Source organism: Hydra vulgaris, chromosome 07 (genome assembly GCF_038396675.1).
Source record: "Hydra vulgaris chromosome 07, alternate assembly HydraT2T_AEP".
NCBI lineage: Eukaryota > Metazoa > Cnidaria > Hydrozoa > Anthoathecata > Hydridae > Hydra > Hydra vulgaris.
In genome coordinates this window covers 36,250,025-36,270,000 of record NC_088926.1, presented here as the reverse complement: position 1 = coordinate 36,270,000, position 19,976 = coordinate 36,250,025, and the positions used below count along the sequence as shown (strand labels likewise).

The 19,976-nt window shown below is 26.8% G+C and overlaps 3 protein-coding genes and 1 long non-coding RNA gene across 6 annotated transcripts; 1 reads left to right on the top strand and 3 right to left on the bottom strand.

Moving 5' to 3' along the window:
- Positions 1-5,065: 5,065 nt before the first annotated feature.
- Positions 5,066-10,974, top strand: LOC100201043 (putative ascorbate peroxidase). Of its 3 annotated transcripts, none has more exons than XM_065801764.1 (4): positions 5,066-5,080; positions 5,473-5,516; positions 9,466-9,557; positions 9,745-10,974. In XM_065801764.1, the coding sequence occupies exons 3-4, from the start codon at positions 9,546-9,548 to the stop codon at positions 10,864-10,866; spliced, it is 1,134 nt and encodes a 377-aa protein (XP_065657836.1). In that variant the 5' UTR covers positions 5,066-5,080; positions 5,473-5,516; positions 9,466-9,545; the 3' UTR covers positions 10,867-10,974. The 3 variants fall into 3 exon arrangements, with proteins under 3 accessions (XP_065657836.1, XP_065657835.1, XP_065657837.1); XM_065801763.1 differs by lacking the exon at positions 5,066-5,080 and adding an exon at positions 5,256-5,274; XM_065801765.1 differs by lacking the exons at positions 5,066-5,080; positions 9,466-9,557 and having other exon boundaries at positions 5,374-5,516.
- Positions 5,973-6,900, bottom strand: LOC136082728 (zinc finger BED domain-containing protein 4-like). The gene is made up of 2 exons (XM_065802151.1): positions 6,424-6,900; positions 5,973-6,299 (listed from the first exon to the last, which is right to left on the bottom strand). The coding sequence occupies exons 1-2, from the start codon at positions 6,898-6,900 to the stop codon at positions 5,973-5,975; spliced, it is 804 nt and encodes a 267-aa protein (XP_065658223.1).
- Positions 6,928-7,869, bottom strand: LOC124806715 (zinc finger BED domain-containing protein 4-like). The gene has a single exon (XM_065802149.1). The coding sequence runs from the start codon at positions 7,867-7,869 to the stop codon at positions 6,928-6,930; it is 942 nt and encodes a 313-aa protein (XP_065658221.1).
- Positions 10,975-12,841: 1,867 nt separating the features above from the next.
- LOC136082172 (uncharacterized) lies at positions 12,842-17,546 on the bottom strand. Its single transcript, XR_010639464.1, has 2 exons — positions 16,728-17,546; positions 12,842-13,035 (listed from the first exon to the last, which is right to left on the bottom strand). It is a non-coding gene; the product is annotated as an uncharacterized LOC136082172 (long non-coding RNA).
- Positions 17,547-19,976: the final 2,430 nt, after the last annotated feature.

Below are 19,976 nucleotides of genomic sequence, written 5' to 3'. Positions count from 1 at the left end.
ATAACGAAAAAAATGTCTAAACTTCAACAGCGGTTCTCGGTAACAAGACCTTAAGGTCTTCTTGGAGTGTCCACGTTCTTTATATTTATCCTTAACTTTTTCAATGTAATTTTTATCTTTATATTGGTATCTTAAATATTTGTATTTTAAATCATGTGAAGAACAAAAAAAAAAATTTTTAGTTTGATAAATAGAGGCTGTGAATGTGAAAGATCGTCTGCGTTGGATTTTATTTTAATGGCATGTTTTTGTTTGTTGAATAGTTTTTTCAGTTTTTTTTTTCACCAAGCAATGTTAGCACAATTGAGATAAAGAATAAAAAAGAGACATACTTTTAGCAAGTTTAATTTAAATAAGCTTTTTCCTTATAAAATTCCAAATATGCCAATGTTTTTAGAAATTTTTATTTTTGTTAGGTTTTGTGATTTTTCCATGCGACATTTTTGTCAAGAAGAACACCTAGAAACTTCATTGAGTGTTCTACTTTTATTATTTAATTCTTAAATGCTTACATTTGGAAGTATTAAAGAAATTTTGTCTCTTAGATAAAGGCGATGAAAAAATATATACTAAGTTATTTTTAAGTTTCATGACAATTTATTTGTGTTAAGCCATTCAGTTACTTTGAAAAGGTCTTTATGGAATGTTTTTGTATCACTATGGGAATAAAATAAATTACTATCGTCAGCCAATATAATTGAGTCTAAAGTATTCGATGCTTTGTTTAAATTGTTGAAGTATATTAAAATAAAAACGGTCCTAATATGGATCCTTGAGAAACTCCACAAGTTGTTATCTTAGTTTCAGTTTTACCACGATCATAAGAAACTGTTTTCTATTATACAAGTAGTTTTTAAACAACACTATATTTATACAGCGGTGGCCAAAAATTAAAGACCACTCATTTTTTAGTTGGTTTCTTAATCTTTAAATTAAAATTAAAAAGATTCTAATTGACATATTAAATTTTTTTTTTTTAAATATCTTGTTAATTAAAACATACGGAATAAAGTGGTATAACTTTTTAAATCTAATTCTAATTAAATAGCGTTTAACTTATTAAAAAACTGATGAGTACTTATAAATCTTCTTTAAATAAATTGGACAAAATTTAACGACCACTTTCAAATCTTTAATTTGCACTTATTAAAAATAATAATCCATTATTTTTTTTAACTGTCTTAATTGCTTATTACGTTAGCTATAAAATAAAATGTCGAAACCTGAGTTTCGATATCAAATAAACATTTGTTTTTTGTATTGCAATAAGGATATAAAAATTTTGCAAAAATGCGTGCAAAGATCGAAGAAAAAGACAGATACACGGCTCTTGTATTAAAAGAAGAAGGCTATAGCATCAGTCAAATAGCAGAAAAGCTTGGAAGGTCTCACTCTTGCATTATTAACATAATTCAACAATACAAAGAGACCCGGTCAATTAATGATAAACGCTCGTTAGTGAGATTAATCAAAGAAAACAGACAAGCATCATCTACAGACTTGTCTACGAAATGGACACTGTCAAATAGTCTGAAAGCAAGCCCTAGAACTGTGCGAAGGGTCCTCCACAATTTAAATTATTTATGGTGTGCTGCTGCAAAAAAACCACGCCTAAATAAAAAACAAAAATTTGCCAGGAAAGAGTGGTGCAAACTACATAAAAATTGGTCAACAGATCAGTGGAGCCGTGTGGTCTTTAGTGATGAAATAAACGTTGAGGTAGACAACAGAAAAGGTCGCGTAATGTTGCGTAGACTTCCAAGCGAACGGTTCGATGAATCATGCATTTTGAAACGAACAAAACAAGGCAGTGGTTCAATAGGCATTTAGGCCTGTATGAGTGCCTGTGGAGTTGGCGTTTTTCATTTATTTGATGATAGACTCAACAAAGAAAGAAACATCAAAATTTTGGAAAACTCGCTTATTCCTAGCAGTAAATTATGGCAGTTGCAAGATGGATTTATTTTCCAGCAAGACAATGCGCCGTGTTATAAAGCGCATGTTGTCAACGATTGGTTCAATTCTAATAAAATTCAAGTGCTTCCATGGCCTGCCAATAGTCCAGACTTGAATCCAATAGAGAATTTATGGTCGTGGCTTGATCACAAGCTTGGTAAAGAACAACTTTACAATTTGGATGATTTGAAATCTTCTATCTCTCATCATTTGAAAAATGTGCCTGATGAAGTAATCAAAACTTTAATGAATTCAATGCCAGAACGAGTACAAGAGTGCTTGAAAAAAAAAAGGAGGAACAACACGTTTCTAAATTATTTTTTATTGCTTTTTGAATTATTTTTGAAACTGGTCTTAAAATTTTGTCTAATTTTTTTTCCCATTTATATTTTTTACTAGTCAGTTTTTTAATTTTTTAACATTATTTTGTAAAAAAGTTATAAATTCTTTTATAATAAATATAAAATACAATAAAAATTCTTTCTAAAAATGTTTTTCTTTTTTTGATACCTTTTTCCAAAATAAAATTATACTAAGGTTAAAAATAAATTTTGAAAAAAAAAAAGAGTGGTCTTTAATTTTTGGCCACCGCTGTATCTTTATATAACATTTATTATGCCGGTCTCCCGATTTAAAAACCTGTTTAACTCTTGCAGTTTTAAAATTTTCTAGAAACATTCGATGTTTTAAAGAAAGATTAAAAATATGCAATAACTGTATAATTAAATTGTGCAAGTTCTAAAATACATTTATTTTTTTAAATAATGATTCTTTTTCAAATAATTAAAACTTGATCCAAATTGATCTTGGGGAATAACTAGTTCAAACAGAGACATTCAGTACACAAAGAGTTATGTAATTTTTGCATTAATAATTCTATGTACTTGAGTATTTTCTATATTTATGTAAATATAATTATATTCAAATATATATATGTAGTAAACATCACATTGTTTGCATTTTTAAAACGCTTTTTTCGCAATATTAGCCTTTAAGGATTGACCAGAAATCTTCAATTGGTCGTAATTCTGGGACACATGCTGGATTATCAAATTTTGTTACATAACGGATATTTTTCTCATCGAGGTAATTGGTCACACTTCTAGCATAATATAAAGAGGCCAAGTCAGGCCAGAATACATAATTACCATCACTGTGATGTTTGTTGATAAAAAGAATCAATCGTTTGATGATGCAATCATTTTTGTAAACTGTTTGGTTAATTGCCAGTCTTGCAGGAACAATAAATGGTTTCGAGATTCCACGAGGGGATATGGTAATCCAGACAAGAATTTTTTTTTCAAATTTGCTTTTGCGCTTATATTTTACATTTTTTGGTGCATTTTTTGCGTCATCTGAGTAAAATCCAATATTCGAATTTTTATTTGTATGTTTAAATGTAAAATAAGACTCATCGTCAATGACAAAGTCGCGGTTTCTGAATTTGCGACAAATTCTTCCACACTTCAGTTGCAACTACTTTAACTGTTTCTCAGTGCGATCAGGGATTTGTTTTTTCTTAAAATAAAAAAATGTTTGTTTTGTTTTTTTATTGTTTTTACAATGTAGGAATGATCACACTTTAATTTATTTGCAATTTTTCTTGTTGAAGTTCCAGACAGTTGTTCAAAAGACCTTTCAGGCGATTGATGTTCCCAGCAGTCATAATTTTTGGTTTTCTGCCTAATCCAGGCATACGAGACTTTGGCTCATTGTTCTTCCACTTTGCCATATAACGTTTAATGGTTCTTTCGGGGTGATTAGAGGCAACAAAATACTCTACGGTGCTCTTCGTTTTAGCGTTAGGATGCAAATTACGATAGTTGTACAATTGTTCAATTAATGTAGTCGACTTCATTTTTGGATAACTTTTTTATTAATTAATCTAAGTAAACAAAACTTTCAGTAAAAGATAAGTAACACTTTATAAACAAAATAACTAAAAAATTAAGACTGGATAACTAAAACTTCAATAAGTTTTGGCTTATAAAAGATTGTGCCAAATTTTTGTCACCAGTAGTTACAATTTATAAATGGAGTAAGTTATTTTTTATTACTTTTTTATTTTACGCTTCTCTTACTTGTAATGAACATTTTTAAGTTTATTCAAATAATTATTAATAAGCTATTTTATCTTTTGCCTGTGTTCTTAGATAATATTGGTATTCGATAAAAATGTGTAGTAGTCAGTAACCGTGTGGTTGTCGGTACTTTGGGTAATTTGTGGTAAGCACCAAAGTTTTGAAATAAAAACTTTTATTTGTACTTTGAATAATTTTAACTTAAAAAACAATCATAAAAAAATCCAATCTAAAACTTCTACAAAATACTGGTTGGAATACTATTTTTTCTATGTTATCGATACTGTTCATCAATGCATTAATAGAATACATGAGTTACTTGAATTTTGTTTTAAATCGTTTTATTTATATCGAGCCGGATACATACCGAAGATAATAAAGCAAAATTTATTCAAAAGAAGTTCAATATATATATATATATATATATATATATATATATATATATATATATATATATATATATATATATATATATATATATATATATATATATAATTATTATATATTAGTAAAATTTAAAAAATATAGTTTATCTCTATTAGGTGAAAGGAAAAACGTATTAAATGATCCACAAATTGTATTATAGATCTAACGGATGTTCTGATACATTTAGGAGATAATAAAGGAAAATTATATATTAAAATCATATATTAAAACATATTACGATAGGTAAGATTTAACTAAAGTTGAAAAGCTTCAACTAAGTTTGATCAAAATATTTAAACAACTATTCAAATAACATAAAACTTAAATATTCACCCAAATATTGTTTTCTATCTTATGAAGACCGAAACTAGATTTTGTTGTCAAAAAATTTAAAGAGAGTTTAACAATTTTTTATCATGGATGCAATAGAGTTACTATTACAATTAAGAATGACGACATCAAAGTGTTGCTGTCGTCATTCTTAATTGCTTGTAGATTTAAATCGATTAGTGAATTTATATATTTTCTAAAAAAATGGTGTTTATTGCAAAGCTGAGGAAAGCTTTTTCTTTTTTTTACAAAGCAACCAATAATGTAAATGCGTAAACAAGGAAAATGTTAGTAAAAACAATAATAGTAGAAAGAAAATTAAACTATTTTATAATGAATCAGCTTATTATATATTATTTAGATCACTAAACACGGTAAAGTAGGCGTGTGAATATGTGGGTGTGACATTGGTTTTGGTTATCTTTACTTCACTGAATTTCGATAGTTGTTTTCCTCGTAAAAAAACAACAACAATTTTTAAGTACTCGATTCAAATTTAAAATACATTTAAAAATATGATCTATCATGCTTGAATCAAAAAATAATCACTTTACTTATTGCATAACAATGAAATATACTTTACTAAAACAATAAATCTATTTTACATACTTTTAATTTTTATTTGTAAGTAGTTGTTTCCAGATCCTTTTGAATTGAAAATAAATAATACACGTTACAGTTTAGGTTAGAAGCAAGTGGCGAGTAGTTGATCAAGCTAAAGAGGTAAAATTTTTGTTTATTTTAATTTTTTTTAAGTTTAATGTTCCCGAGTCTATTTTTTTAAAAATTGAAATAAAAACTTTAGAAATTTCTAGCGATGAACTATTCACACAAAATACGCTTTTTTCGCTAACTAACCAAAAGTTATGTGGCGGAACTACCATTTAGCAAAACTCCGCAACGCAGGGTAAGGAGCCTGCGTTGTAGGGCCTTAATTTTTTCAAAAGTTGTGCAAAAGTTTTTTAATAACTATACTTAGTTTAAAATTATTTTTCTCTCCTGGTAGTTCGGGGCTAAAAGATTAAGAGAGACAAAGAATTGCAAAAAAAGGTAGACTTTCTCGACTGTAGTGTGATTAAAATAAAACAAATTTAAACAAATAAAAAGAACTTAAACAACGCTTATTTGCTGTATCTTAATTTAATTGTTTTATTAACTTTAAATTGTAATGAACAAACATTAGGTATTCTCCGTTATCTGCTTTAAGTCTGCTCCTTGTTGCTTCGTATATGTCCTAAATAAACCACCAGCACTAAATAAACTTTCACTTTCAATTGATGACGGAGATGCTGTAAGATATTTTAATGCCATCTTTTTTAGTTTTTCAAATTGCATTCCACATTTACTCCACCACAAAAACGGACAACCTGTATTTTCTAAAAGAGGCAGAGATAAATAATTGTCTATTTCTTGAGTAATTGCAGACCTTAATATTATTTGCTTCTCAATTATGTCAGCAACTTCAATATCTATTAGTTCTCTTTCTGCCTCGGAACATTTTTCACTCTGCCAGTTCTCATAAAAGCTAGATCGTTAAAACAATCATCAATGCTAATGAATCCAGTCGAGGCTAGAGGAATCCAGTAGAGGCTGGAGCTTTTACTATTGTAACTTAGTTGGAGTCAACAACATCTTGCGCTCCTTGCATTTCTTTCCATGCTTCTTTAACCCACTCTATAACAAGATTTTCATCTGCATGTTGATAAAGTAATTTATATCGTGGATCCAAAAATGTTGATACACATAACATTTTATTAAACAAAAAGTTATTAAGCCTTTTAGTAACAGATTTGATTAGTTCATGAATCATCGTCATAATCCCAGCGTATTTATCACTTGATGAAGTTTTTTGTAATAAAACTTTTAATGCAAGAACAGATGGTATAATTTTTGCGCAAGTGTTGTCCCTCCTACCACATTTTTTTATTAAGTTTTTAAATGGAGCAAGAATGTAAACAAGTTTTTCGAGTATTCCCCATTGATAATTAGTAGGAATTTTAATTTCATCAAACTCTGCTACATAAGTGGCCAAAGGAACTTTTTGTTCAAACGTTCTTTGAAGCATTTCAAATGAACTGTTCCAGCGAGTTGGAACATCTTGTTTCATTTTGTGAGGTACAGTACTTAATTGCTGCTAAATTGATTTTATTTTTGCAAATGCTATTGGTGAATGATTAAAATGGATCTTTATTCCTCTGCATAAAGTTAAAATTTCTTTGAAGGTTTTTTGGCTAAGTATAGAGTCATGAATACATAGCTGCAAAGTATGGATAAAGCATGGAGTTGATGTCATTCCACTGTTTTTTACTACAACCTTCATATTGCTTGCATTATCGGTAACAATAAGATGAACTTTGCTTAACAGGATTTTAAAAGATTCTAAACCTTTTTGTAAATACTCTTTTATATGAACACCTGTGTGATTTTCCGGAAAATGAATTACTCGAAGAACAGCAGTTTCTTGGGAAAATTTAGTTGGATCTGTCCAATGTCCAGTAATGCTTAAGAATGCGATTTTCGCAGTATCCGCTGTCCAAATATCTGTCGTCAAAGACAAATAGTTTGTCGCGGAGACTTTTATTTTTATATCTTCAAGCAGTTTATCATACATGCTAGGGATTACGTTTTGGCTGAAATATGTTCTACATGGTAATTTGTAATTGGGGTAAGCATCTTTAATCAGTTCATTAAATCCCGTATCTTCAACAATAGAAAATGGCTCAATATCCAATGTGATAAGTTTTCCTATTATTTTATGGATTTGAATAGATCCGTGGTCATCAATATTCCATAGTTTTTTTTTGTTTAAAGCCTGAATAATGTTACTTTGTACTGTATTGGTGGTAGAAGCAACTGAGGTTTCAGAAATAGACGGAAATGATTGAACCTTTTTTTCCCCCACTAGTTCAAACTCTTTAGAGTGCTTTAAACGCAAATGTTTTACCATTGCTGTAGTTCCATAAGACTTTAAAGATTTTCCTCTTCTCGTAACTAAACTATCACATAGTTTGCACTTGCTCATATGAGGAGTCGTGCTTATATCAAAAAACTTCCACGCTAAACTTTTTTTATTCATAGTTTTTCTTTTAAATAAATTTCTATAAAGATAATGAAAGTACGTTTGATATCATACATTTTCGATTATTTTATATAAAACGATAATTTTTATAATAATACGCTCGAAATTATAATATAAAAAATATGTAAAATTACCTTATATCTCTACTTTTATGATTTGTGCTTGATACAAATGAAAAGCGCTATCAGCATTCGAAAGAAGAAAAATTATCTTGTGTTCTAACAGAATAAAAAGAAGCTATTAAATATTTTTTACCCCCATTCATTTTATTCGCATTCTCAAATTATTTTATTTAGCGTTACAGTTTATGTATCCGTATACATTTTTTTGCAAAAATATATTTAAAAATATTTCAAGTGTTTTAAGCTAATAGAACTTTGTGGTTATCGACTACATAATGCTCTTAGAATTATATCAAAAAGTTTATTGGTTGAAGTTTATTGGTAGAAACTAAAAGAAAAAATAATTTAAGATAAAAAAGAAGATGCCGGGTACTGCAACAAATGGCCGATACCGGGTACCCGGTAAAACAGCCGATTTACCGGGTCCCCGGGTCCGAACCGGGTACCCGGCACATCTCTAATATATATATATACATTATATATATATATATATATATATATATATATATATATACCCATATATATATATATATATACATATATATATATATATATATATATATATATGTATATATATATATATATATATATATATATATATATATATATATATATATATATATATATATTATATATATATATATATATATATATATATATATATATATATATATATATATATTATATATATATATATATATATATATATATATATATATATATATGTAATGTATATATACTATATCGACGTTGCTCCGACATCATTGCAGCAACGTTTTTCAAACGTCTAAATACCTAAATAAAACAGCGTTTTTCTAATATCAGTATATCGACGTCGAAACACTGTCGTACAACTAAGCAGAGGAAAATACAATGTAAATTCGACATATGAATTGTCATCGGGTGCCCACAAGGTCTCAACATGGGATACCACAAAATAGTTTAGTTTATTCAGATACGCGACATATATAACACTATTAACTGCGTAAAGTTCGCGATTACATATATTAAAATACTATAATGAAATTTCAGTAAAAAGAATAGTAAATATAAACATTAATTTATATAAATAAACATAGCAAAATAAAAATTTTAGTAACCATAAAACTTTGAAAGTATCTGTAAAAATAATAGTAAAATAAGGTTTTATAATCATAAGTCGTTACATAGTATTTCCTTCATTTAAACTAGTAAATCAAAAAAAAATTCTTTTTTCAAATCCATGCTTTATGCAAGCAGAATTCTATTGGGCCTAGAAATATATATATATATATATATATATATATATATATATATATATATATATATATATATATATATATATATATATATATATATATATATATATATATATATAGAAAGTAACCTTATATAAAGTATGGAAAAAAGTGATTTAAATACTAAAAAATTACTATTTGAATTATTTTTTTAAGCTGTTGTTTTATCATTTTAGCATTAAAATCTTTTTTAGTGATATACTAAGACCGTTGTAAGGTTCCATCTATTGAAAGCACAAACGATCTAAGTTGGTCAGAAAAAATAAAGTTTTAAATGTTGAAAGGAGTAAGAACATAACTATTTCCTAAAAATTTTTCATTCTCAAGTTGTTTAGTTAATTTTTTAGAGAATACTTTTTCTAAGATTTATTTTCTCGATATTTTCTTTAATATTTATTTGATAAATTTGTAAAAATAAATAATTTAAAAAATTATTCTTTAAAAGTGTTATGAAGTTTTAAACTTGAATTTAGGCAATGGCAAGAGAATATTTACTGTTAACATGGTTATTAGTATGTATTGTTGAAACTAAATGTATCATACCATCTGAAACAACATTTAAAAATGCACTTACTGACCTGTGTCAGTTAATTGAAAGTAGTAGAAAAGGAAATGATTTGCCTTTAATAGCAGGATGTGTTCGACTTGCATTTCACGACTGTGTAGGAGATGGTGGGTGCGATGGTTGTATTGATCATACTAATCCCGATAATGCTGGTTTAAAAAGATATACTGACCCTCTTGATAACTTATATGACCAAAAATACGTTGAAAAAATATCAAGAGCTGACTTTTATGCTTTGTGTGCTGTTGTTGCATTAAATCGGTCCACATTTGATACACGAGATAAATATACCGGCTTGAGTACATTTAAAGTTGGTCGAAAAGACTGTTCTCGATCGCCAGCAGAAGACGGTAATGAAAACTTTCCTAAAGGTACAGGTGGTATGGCTAAAACGTTTCAATATTTCAAAGATTTTGGTTTTAACCAAGCTGAAGCAATCATATTGCTCGGGGCTCACACACTTGGAAGATGTAGTCTTAGTAACTCCGGTTATGACGGCGCTTGGGTAGATAATCGTTTTTCAAAAGTTTCAAAAAAAGCAATAAATCCTTTAGCACCTACAAGCGTGCTTGATAACTCGTACTATAACATGATAGTAAAAATTCCTCCTTGGAAACAATTTGAAACAAGCGCTCATAAAATGCAATGGAAGGAGCCAAATCCTTTTTCTTCTACTATTCTTTTAAACTGCGATATGGCAACTTTTTACGATTTGAATGCAGTAGATGAATTCGGTACTTCAGACTGTAGACTAAGTAGCCCTTTATCTCTCAAAATTTCTAAAACTAGTGTATGTAATCCGTCTGTTGGTAGAGAAATAACACAATTTTATGCAAATAATAATGCTCAATTTATCGCAGACTTTGCAATAGTTTTCAACCGAATGATTGAAAAAAACTCTGCAACTCTACAAACTGCTGCAACTTTGGTAAAGGATGACCTCTTGAATAAAATTAATGATGCATTTGACGAGGCTACGAAGCTTGTAAATGAAATTTCCGATATAGTCGATGATACGCCAGACAAATAATGGTGACACGATTTCGTTATATGTACATACTTTAAGTTTAATTTATAGCATATAATTATTTTCAACATATTTTTTTTGTAACTATTATATCATTATAGCATAAAATTACTTTTGACACTTTTTTTTCGTAACTATTGAAGATAGAAATGAAAAGCTATTACCAAAAACTAAGCACTGAGACGTGCGAAGACTTTTACAAACCATGATTTTACGAAAGCAACTATTTTTCAAGTAGATGATTTGCGTTTAATATTTTTTTAGCTATGCGTATTTGGGGTAAACTTGTTATAAATCCTATAAACAAGAACACTGTATCCAATTGGCTTTAGTCGAGAAAATTGCTTCTGTTGACGATAAAGAGGTTCTAATTTACTTTTATTTAAATTTATGTTATTTTTAATATCACGTAAATTCTGACATTAAAAAGTTTTATGATAACATTTTTGAAAATAGTGCGGTTCAACCAATTAACAAATTCACCAGAATTACTCAATCCACATTCTTCCTGATTGATAATATAACAAAAACAAATTTGATTAAAAAATCTTTTAAAAAAGAAATAATTAAAAGTGACATTTCTGATCACTTCATTAATTTCTGTTGCATTATTATTAACTTGAAAATGTCATCTAAAGTAAATCAAGTTTTTTTTAAGTATATTTTCCCTGAAAAGAATTTGAAAACATTTAAGAACCAAATGTCACTTATTGATTGGGGACACATTAACCTTTTAGATGATGCCAATCTGGTTTACACACCTGAAAAATCGAGACGCACTGTCCCTAATGAGGTAAAAAGAAAAAAATAAATATTTTTTTTGTAGTATCTTAAAATAGATCGAAACTTCATCGGAAAAATTATTAAATCCAAAAAAATCGTTTTAAAATGGCGACAGAGGAAAATTTTAACCCCATCTATTTTAAGGGGTTATCAACTTTACTAGGTCATTACTTTTGAAGGTTAAAATTTTTTTAAAAAAACTGAGAATTTTACGGATGAATTTTATTTGTGTTTAAAATGATAGAGTTTTTTTTACAATTTTTTTATTGCCTCCTTTTCTAAAAAATATTTGGACCTTGAGACCCTAGTATATGGCAAATTTTAAATAATACGTTAATTCCGGTAAATAACGTTTACATTACAGGTTAGATGTATAAGCAACATTTTTCTGTTTTATATTAATTGTCAAAAGATTACATTTTAAAGGTGGGCATTGACGTTGAAGGCGAATTTTTAAAAATTTGTTTAAATATTATAGAAAAAGTGACAGAGCGTAAAGTCAAAAAAAAGCTGTTTAGCTGTGAAAACGGAAAAGGTAATAAAAAGTACAAAGATTTATATTGTTTAATTTTGGCTTAACCGAAAACGTTGCTGAACCTCATTCAAATCTTGAAAAATTGCGCCAATTTAAAGCTAAATGATTTAAAATAATTTTGTGCTTTTGATACAAAGTTAGCCAATATATTTTTTAGAATTGAAAGTGCAGCATTAGGACATTTCCTATCGGCAAATTTAGTTGTAAATGCGCATTAGAAACTCGTTTAAATACGTATCGCTGTGGTATGTATGTTAGCCATTTTATCGTATCGAACACACATTAGAAATACGCATTAGATGGGTATAAAGACAGATGTACAATGCGATGCCTACTGAGTATCAGACTCACATTTGAAACTCTTGTAAACACGTATAAAACACGATAACAAGAGAATATTCAATACGATATTTTCCTGGTATTTACACGCGCATTTAAAACTTTCCAGAATACGCATTATTTACGAATAAATGTTAGCGATTTTATCGTATCAAACGCGCATTAAAAATAACATCAAATGCGTATAAAGACAGGTATACAATACGACGCCTACTGAGTATCAAACTCGGATTCAAACACGTATAAAACTTAATAACCAGAGAATATTCAATACAATTTTATTAACTTAGTAATTAAATCATTAATAACAATAAAAACACATTAATAACTTGATATATTATCTAAAATATTAAATACAAATTTATCTATAAATATTTTAACTTTGACTCCGTATCAGCAACGTCAATGCTTATAGGTAACGACATAAAGACCGCATTAACATCAGTTGAGTTCTTTTTAAAATCTGTCACAACACAAGTACCAGAAAAGGAAAGTCAAGTAAAGCCTGCAAATATCTAAAAAAAGGGAATGAAAAAAAAAATTACAATTTTTATTTATAAAAGTACTATTAGCATTTTATTGTTAGTAGAATTAGGATAATAATAACAGAAAATATATGAACCTGTCATTTCGAAAAGGGCACAAGTCCATTTACTAAATCTTTTCAAAATCAACAAAAATATGATTTTTATTAAAATAATGTCTAGGTTGCTAAAGAAATTATACATAGAAGTAGATAAATAAAGAACGTATATAACTTATTTATTTTTTATTTAAAAAAAAAAAAACATAAATCATACAGAAATTTTTAATTCAAACTTATAAACTAACTGCTAAATGTTTTGGACTTATGTACTTTTCGAAATGACAGGTTCATATTTTCTGGCTACAGAATAATTAAAAAAGATTATAAAAAGGCTAGACAACACAATGTATACATTGTTACTATAGTAACGCTGACAAATAACACCACAACTTAATAAGATATTTTATTAACTTAAATACTTGGACTAAAAAGATTTTATTTATTACAATATTTGAACAATCAAGGGACAATTATAGTTAAACAACTTGAGCAACTATACCATAAAATAGCAAGCAACTCATATTTCTTATAAATGGTCATTATCATTTGTGGTATTAAGAAATATGTAAGAGCTCAGTAATTACATAAGTTTTATTAAACCTCCCTCTCCTCTAAGAGAGAGAGAGAGAAAGTAAGTGTTTCCAAAGCAGCATGTTAACAAATGTAAAAAAGCACGGAATAAATAGTAGAAACTGGATTTATTATGTTACCAGTAAACAAAATTATTTTTACTTTGATTAAAAGCTAATTTCCAGCATTTCTTAATTAAGCTGCAGCTTCTCTCTAACTGTTGACTAATGATTAATAGAGTAAATTTCACATCATACTAAATTTACAAAATTAAAATCATGTTTCAACAGTTAGCTAACTAATCAAAAGATGACAAAAGGAAGACAAACTAAAATAAAAAATGAAAAAAAGAACATAACTATGATAGAAAATATAAAAAATAAATAAAATTATTTAGATTTAAAAGTGTTAATTGTTACTATAAATAGCTAAACTCATACTTTGCTTTGTTCTGAAGTGTGTAAAGTAAAATCAAAGTAACAGACATTAACACTGCTTGACACGGAATTCTGTCAAGTAAGTTTTCTGCACGCCGAGTTGCATTTCTTACATTTCAAGAACGATTAATTTCATCCTGCTTAGATCTATTTTTTTCATTAATAACTTCGTTGAGCCTAATACTATCTATTTCAATTTCACTGTTATCATTAAACATATTACCAGTAATCTTACTATTGTTACAATTCAATAAATGAACGCAAAAGAATCATACAAATTGTGATCTTTTCTAATCAAAGACTTTATTTAAACTTGAGATTTATTGAAATCCATATCTTTTTATATGTTTATATACATAAGTTGTTTATCAAAAATATTAAACAATATTTATTTACATCAAAAATTTTTAATTTAACAAAGAATCTAAAAAAATAATAAATGCACAATCTTGTATAAAAAATTGAGCCAATGTCAGTCAGTATATTTTACTCTAAAATAATTATATATATATATATATATATATATATATATATATATATATATATATATATATATATATATATATATATATATATATATATATATATATATATATATATATATATATATATATATATATATATATATATATATGTATATGTATATAGTTCTATAGTTTGTTGCGTTTGGGAAGCACGGAAGGAAAAAAGTGATTCTTACGCCGACGTATACGTCACTTTTAAATACTTTTGTCAAAACCATTAATTTAATTACACATTATTCGTTTTTTAAAAAAACCACAAAAAGGCAAATTTAATTTGACCAGAATGTTTTTAAAAACATTCTGAATGTTTTTAAAACATTCTGAATGTTTTTAAAACATTCTGAATGTTTTTAAAACATTCTGAATGTTTTTAAAACATTCTGAATGTTTTTAAAACATTCTGAATGTTTTTAAAACATTCTGAATGTTTTTAAAACATTCTAAATGTTTTTAACAACATAAACAATGTTTTTATTTTTTTTAATAAAATGTTTTTATTTTTATTTTTTTTACTGTAAATCATGCGCGGAGTGTTGCTACATCGACTATCTTATAGCCTGACTCGCAAGGGAGTGCTGCTACATCGACTGACAAATAACCTGACTGGCAAGGGAGTGCTGCTACATCGACTGAGGGTTTGGTTGGGGCAGGGAGTCTATCAAATAATAAAAAGAAAAATTCCGGTCTTGCATTTTAATTTTTACTTTTTGTCAACAAAATATAGAAAAAACTTTTGGACAACATATAAGGGTTCTATATACATATATATATATATATATATATATATATATATATATATATATATATATATATATATATATATATATATATATATATATATATATATATATATATATATATATATATATATATATATATATATATATATATATATATATATATATATATATATATATATATATATATATATATAATATATATATATATATATATATATATATATATATATATATATATATATATATATATATATATATATAGAACCCTTAGATGTTGTCCGAAAGTTTTTTCGATATTTTGTTGACAAAAAGTAAAAATTAAAATGCAAGACCGGAATTTTTTTTTTTTAATAATGATAGACTGCCTGCCCCAACCAAACCCTCAGTCGATGTAGCAGCACTCCCTTGCGGGTCAGGCTATTTGTCAGTTGATGTAGCAGCACTCCCTTGCGAGTCAGGCTATTTGTCAGTCGATGTAGCAGCACTCCCTTGCGAGTCAGGCTATTTGTCAGTCGATGTAGCAGCACTCCCTTGCGAGTCAGGCTATAAGATAGTCGATGTAGCAACACTACGCGCATGATTTACAGTAAAAAAAATTAAAATAAAAACATTTTATTAAAAAAAATAAAAATAAAATCATTTTATTAAAAAATAAAAATAAAAACATTGTTTATATTGTTAAAAACATTCAAAATGTTATAAAAACATTCAGAATGTTTTTAAAAACATTCTGGTCAATTAAATTTGCGTTTTTGTGGTTTTTTTAAAAAACGATTAATTTGTAATTAAATTAATGGTTTTTACTTTCGTCCAACACGGAAATGTTGGACGAAAGTCAAAAGTAATTAAAAGTGACGTATGTGTTGGCGTAAGAATCACTTTTTTCTTTCCGCTCTTCCTAAAGCCAACAAACTATAGAACTATATATATATATATATATATATATATATATATATATATATATATATATATATATATATATATATATATATAATATATATATATATATATATATATATATATATATATATATATATATATATATATATATATATATATATATATATATATATATATATATATATATATATATAAATATATATATATATATATATATATATATATATATATAATATATATATATATATATATATATATATATATATATATATATATATATATATATATATATATATATACTGAAATATAGGCAGATTTAAGCTTATAAACTTTCGTGTCAACAAATTATACTCAGTTTTCCATGTTAAACACACAAACTATATATCTAATATAATATATATCAAATATAAAATAAAAACAATATGAAATAAATTAAAATAGTAAACTTACTCAAACCAGTATCAGTTTACACCGTGTGAAGTAACTAAAAAACACTTCAGTTCGTTTCAATCAATCTAAAAAATAACTTTCAGCTCTTTCCAATAGCACTAAAAAATAAAACAAAACTTGCTTAGCTGAGTTGCCTAGTTTATAAGAATCTGAAAACAGATAAGTAAAAAACCAAGAACAAACAAACATTTATTTGTTAGAACTACAATATTTAAACAAATTAAATTAAACAAAGAATAACGCTAATTCTCCTTAAAAGCTGAAAAAAATTTTCAGCTCAAATTTGCTTGCAGACCTTGCTTGTAAAACCATGTTAATAAGAAACACATTTAGAAAAGCCTGGAAAAAATTCATAAAAATTTACATAAATTTGTTCTTTTATATTGAATAAATCTATCATGTTATAAATCTGAAATGAAAAAATGTCATGGATAAGTAAATACAAAGAAAAACATCATATATGAATCAAAAATCAACAAATCTGATAGAGATAAGATGTCATGATAAGAGAGTAGTAGTTGTTAAATATTGTTATTTCATGTTAGCTTTTAGAAAACAAATCATGTTGGTACTTCATGATTCTAAAAATTCAATTTGAGATATAAACAAAATGTATATACGGCAAAATGATTTTTCTTGAGTGGCTTTTAGTGAATGATTAAAAGCAGTGAGTTTCAATAATAAAACCACTTATAATTTTTAACAATAGACACCAACATAAAGGTAAGCCAAATGTAACAACATTAGTAACATAAATAACAACTTTACGCAAAATCTTGCTCAACACGTTTGCCAAGTCACACACTTTGAAAACATGGAAACAACACAATATAAACATGCATAATAACTGTAAAACACAATACATTTATTTAACTTTATATAACATATATAAACACCTCATATAATATTTATATACACAATAGATACATTTTATACTATTTTAATGACACATTTAGAAAACAATTATATAACACATATTACCACATACATATATTTATTAAAAACTTTTTAACTTTGAACATAATATAAACATATATGCAAACTATAAACATATATAACTTGAATTGCGCGAACAAAAAATTTAAAAATTACATGAAAAAATCTAAAAAGATTCATATATATATTTATATATAAAAACATATATCTCCTAATAAAATATCAAATTATAATCATATTTAATTTAAATCAAATACTTATTGAATAAAAAGCAAAGAACAGATAGAAGAACTGCAATTCTTATAACAAAATTTATCGTTTAGCAACAATAAAATGTTAGTGTTGGCTCGAAATTTTAATTTATTTTTCTAAATTTTTTAAAACAGTACAAAAAAAAGGTAATAGCATAACAGAAATGTTAATAAAATAATAATCAACATTATAAAATAAGCAAGGCATGAAATGATAGGACTTATATTTGAATTATATTATTTTAGGACTTCAGAAAACTAAATAAATTTAAAAGTAGTAATAAATATTTTTATGATAAAGTTTTATTAACTTTTTTAGTACAAAAAAGTACTGTAACTGTATTGGAGATATGCGATACTGCTTTAGCAGAACGATATCTCTTCATACAACTTTTCATGTATTCCTGACTATTCCTTTTCATTCCGGACAAACCTTTTACTAAATTTCTCAAGAGAAAACTTTTTAATTTAAATTTTGCTTTCACAATTTCAGTTTAAGCATGCGCTTTGAAGCAAAGATTTTCGTTTTTCCGTTATATGTTGATATTTGATCAAAATCCGGGTACGATATCATATCCGATTTTGATCAAATATTAAATAATACGTATTTTTGATAAATAAGTGGTATTGAACTCGAATTCGAAACTTAAAACTAAATGCGTATTTTTCTGGTATCAACGGCGGTATGTAAAACGTGATCAATACTCCGAGTATTTACAATACTAGATATGCCGACTGAGTTATTTCCTACACCAAGGGGAATTAGCTAAGAAAAAATGCAAGATTTTCAAACTCATGGTGTGCTCAGAACTCTAAGAAATATCTTTCATCAGCTAATCTCTACATATCTACCAGTAAAAACTAAAAAAGAAAAATCCACACTTTCAGCTGCATCTTTTATTAATTGCGTTAACCTTCCCTAGTTGATCTGCCTAATGACGCAAAGCTTATTGAAATCCTTACCTCAATGGAACTTTATCTACTTCGTAAAACTACAAATAGATATTTATAAGCTCGAAAAATATTATAAATATATGGATGCCACTTTATTGGCAAACCAGAGGAAGAAAATTTTAGAAAATTTTCAAATGCCTAACCTCATGGTAGTTGAAAATGAATCAACCAACAACGAGTGTAAAAATGCTTATGTTAAACTTGGTCTACGAGTATCACCAAAAAGTAAAGAGTGTCACCGAAAGTGTATGCTATTATCTAGCATGTAAGTTTCTTTCAATAAAGTCAAATTTTAATCCAAATAAAGAATTGCATTTTTAGTCTGAACAGGCCTTTGAATCTATGCGTTTTGATTTTAAACAATTTTAGAAGAGCACTCTCCTAAATTGTTTAAAATGTTTCCACTCGAGTGGAAACTAAGTTTTTAGTAATCTTAAAGACTATGTGCAAAATCTGCATGAAACCACTGTTAAACACAACTCCTAACATACCTTCTTTAACACAGCTTTATTTTAAAACTAAATATGTCATAACATATATGTGTATTTTTAGGAAACTATAAGTGGTTGTTAAAAGAAATAAATATAAATGTAAACATTTTTTTGTATCGTTTAAACCAATCTCTAATTAAAAAAACGATTGAATATATACCAAAAAACCAATTTCAAGATTTTTTGTTGTTCAGGATAAGTAACCTTCAGATAAGTATTTAAACATCAACACAAGAAATATGTTTAAAAAAATAATCACGGTGATTGGAGTTTGGGAAAAATATTATCTTCAAAATAAGGCTTCAAGGTCAGAATATTTGTTAGGGAAGGGGAGCAATAATAGCATTTAAAAAAAACTATTATAAACGCGACTAATATTCACCTGTAAAATTCTAATTTAGTAAGAAAATATTTAAAAGTTCAAAAGTTATGGCCTTGTAAAATTGACAGTCCCTTCAAATAGAAGGGGTTTAAAAGTTTTTGAGATAAATTAATTTTTGCGATGAATTTTAATCTATTTTAACATACTTTATAGATAGTTGACCTGCTCTTACAACCAACCTCCAACCATTATCACATCATCGTAATGTTGCTTCTCTTTCACTTTCGTACTAATA

Bases quoted from the DNA above. Each gene is read 5' to 3' on its own strand.
- LOC136082728 (XM_065802151.1), bottom strand. From the start codon at position 6,900: ATGAAACAAGATGTTCCAACTCGCTGGAACAGTTCATTTGAAATGCTT. The intron at 6,300-6,423 runs GTTGTTGACTCC...GAGAACTGGCAG, and splicing joins AAATGCAAGGAGCGCAAGAT to AGTGAAAAATGTTCCGAGGC.
- LOC124806715 (XM_065802149.1), bottom strand. From the start codon at position 7,869: ATGAATAAAAAAAGTTTAGCGTGGAAGTTTTTTGATATAAGCACGACT.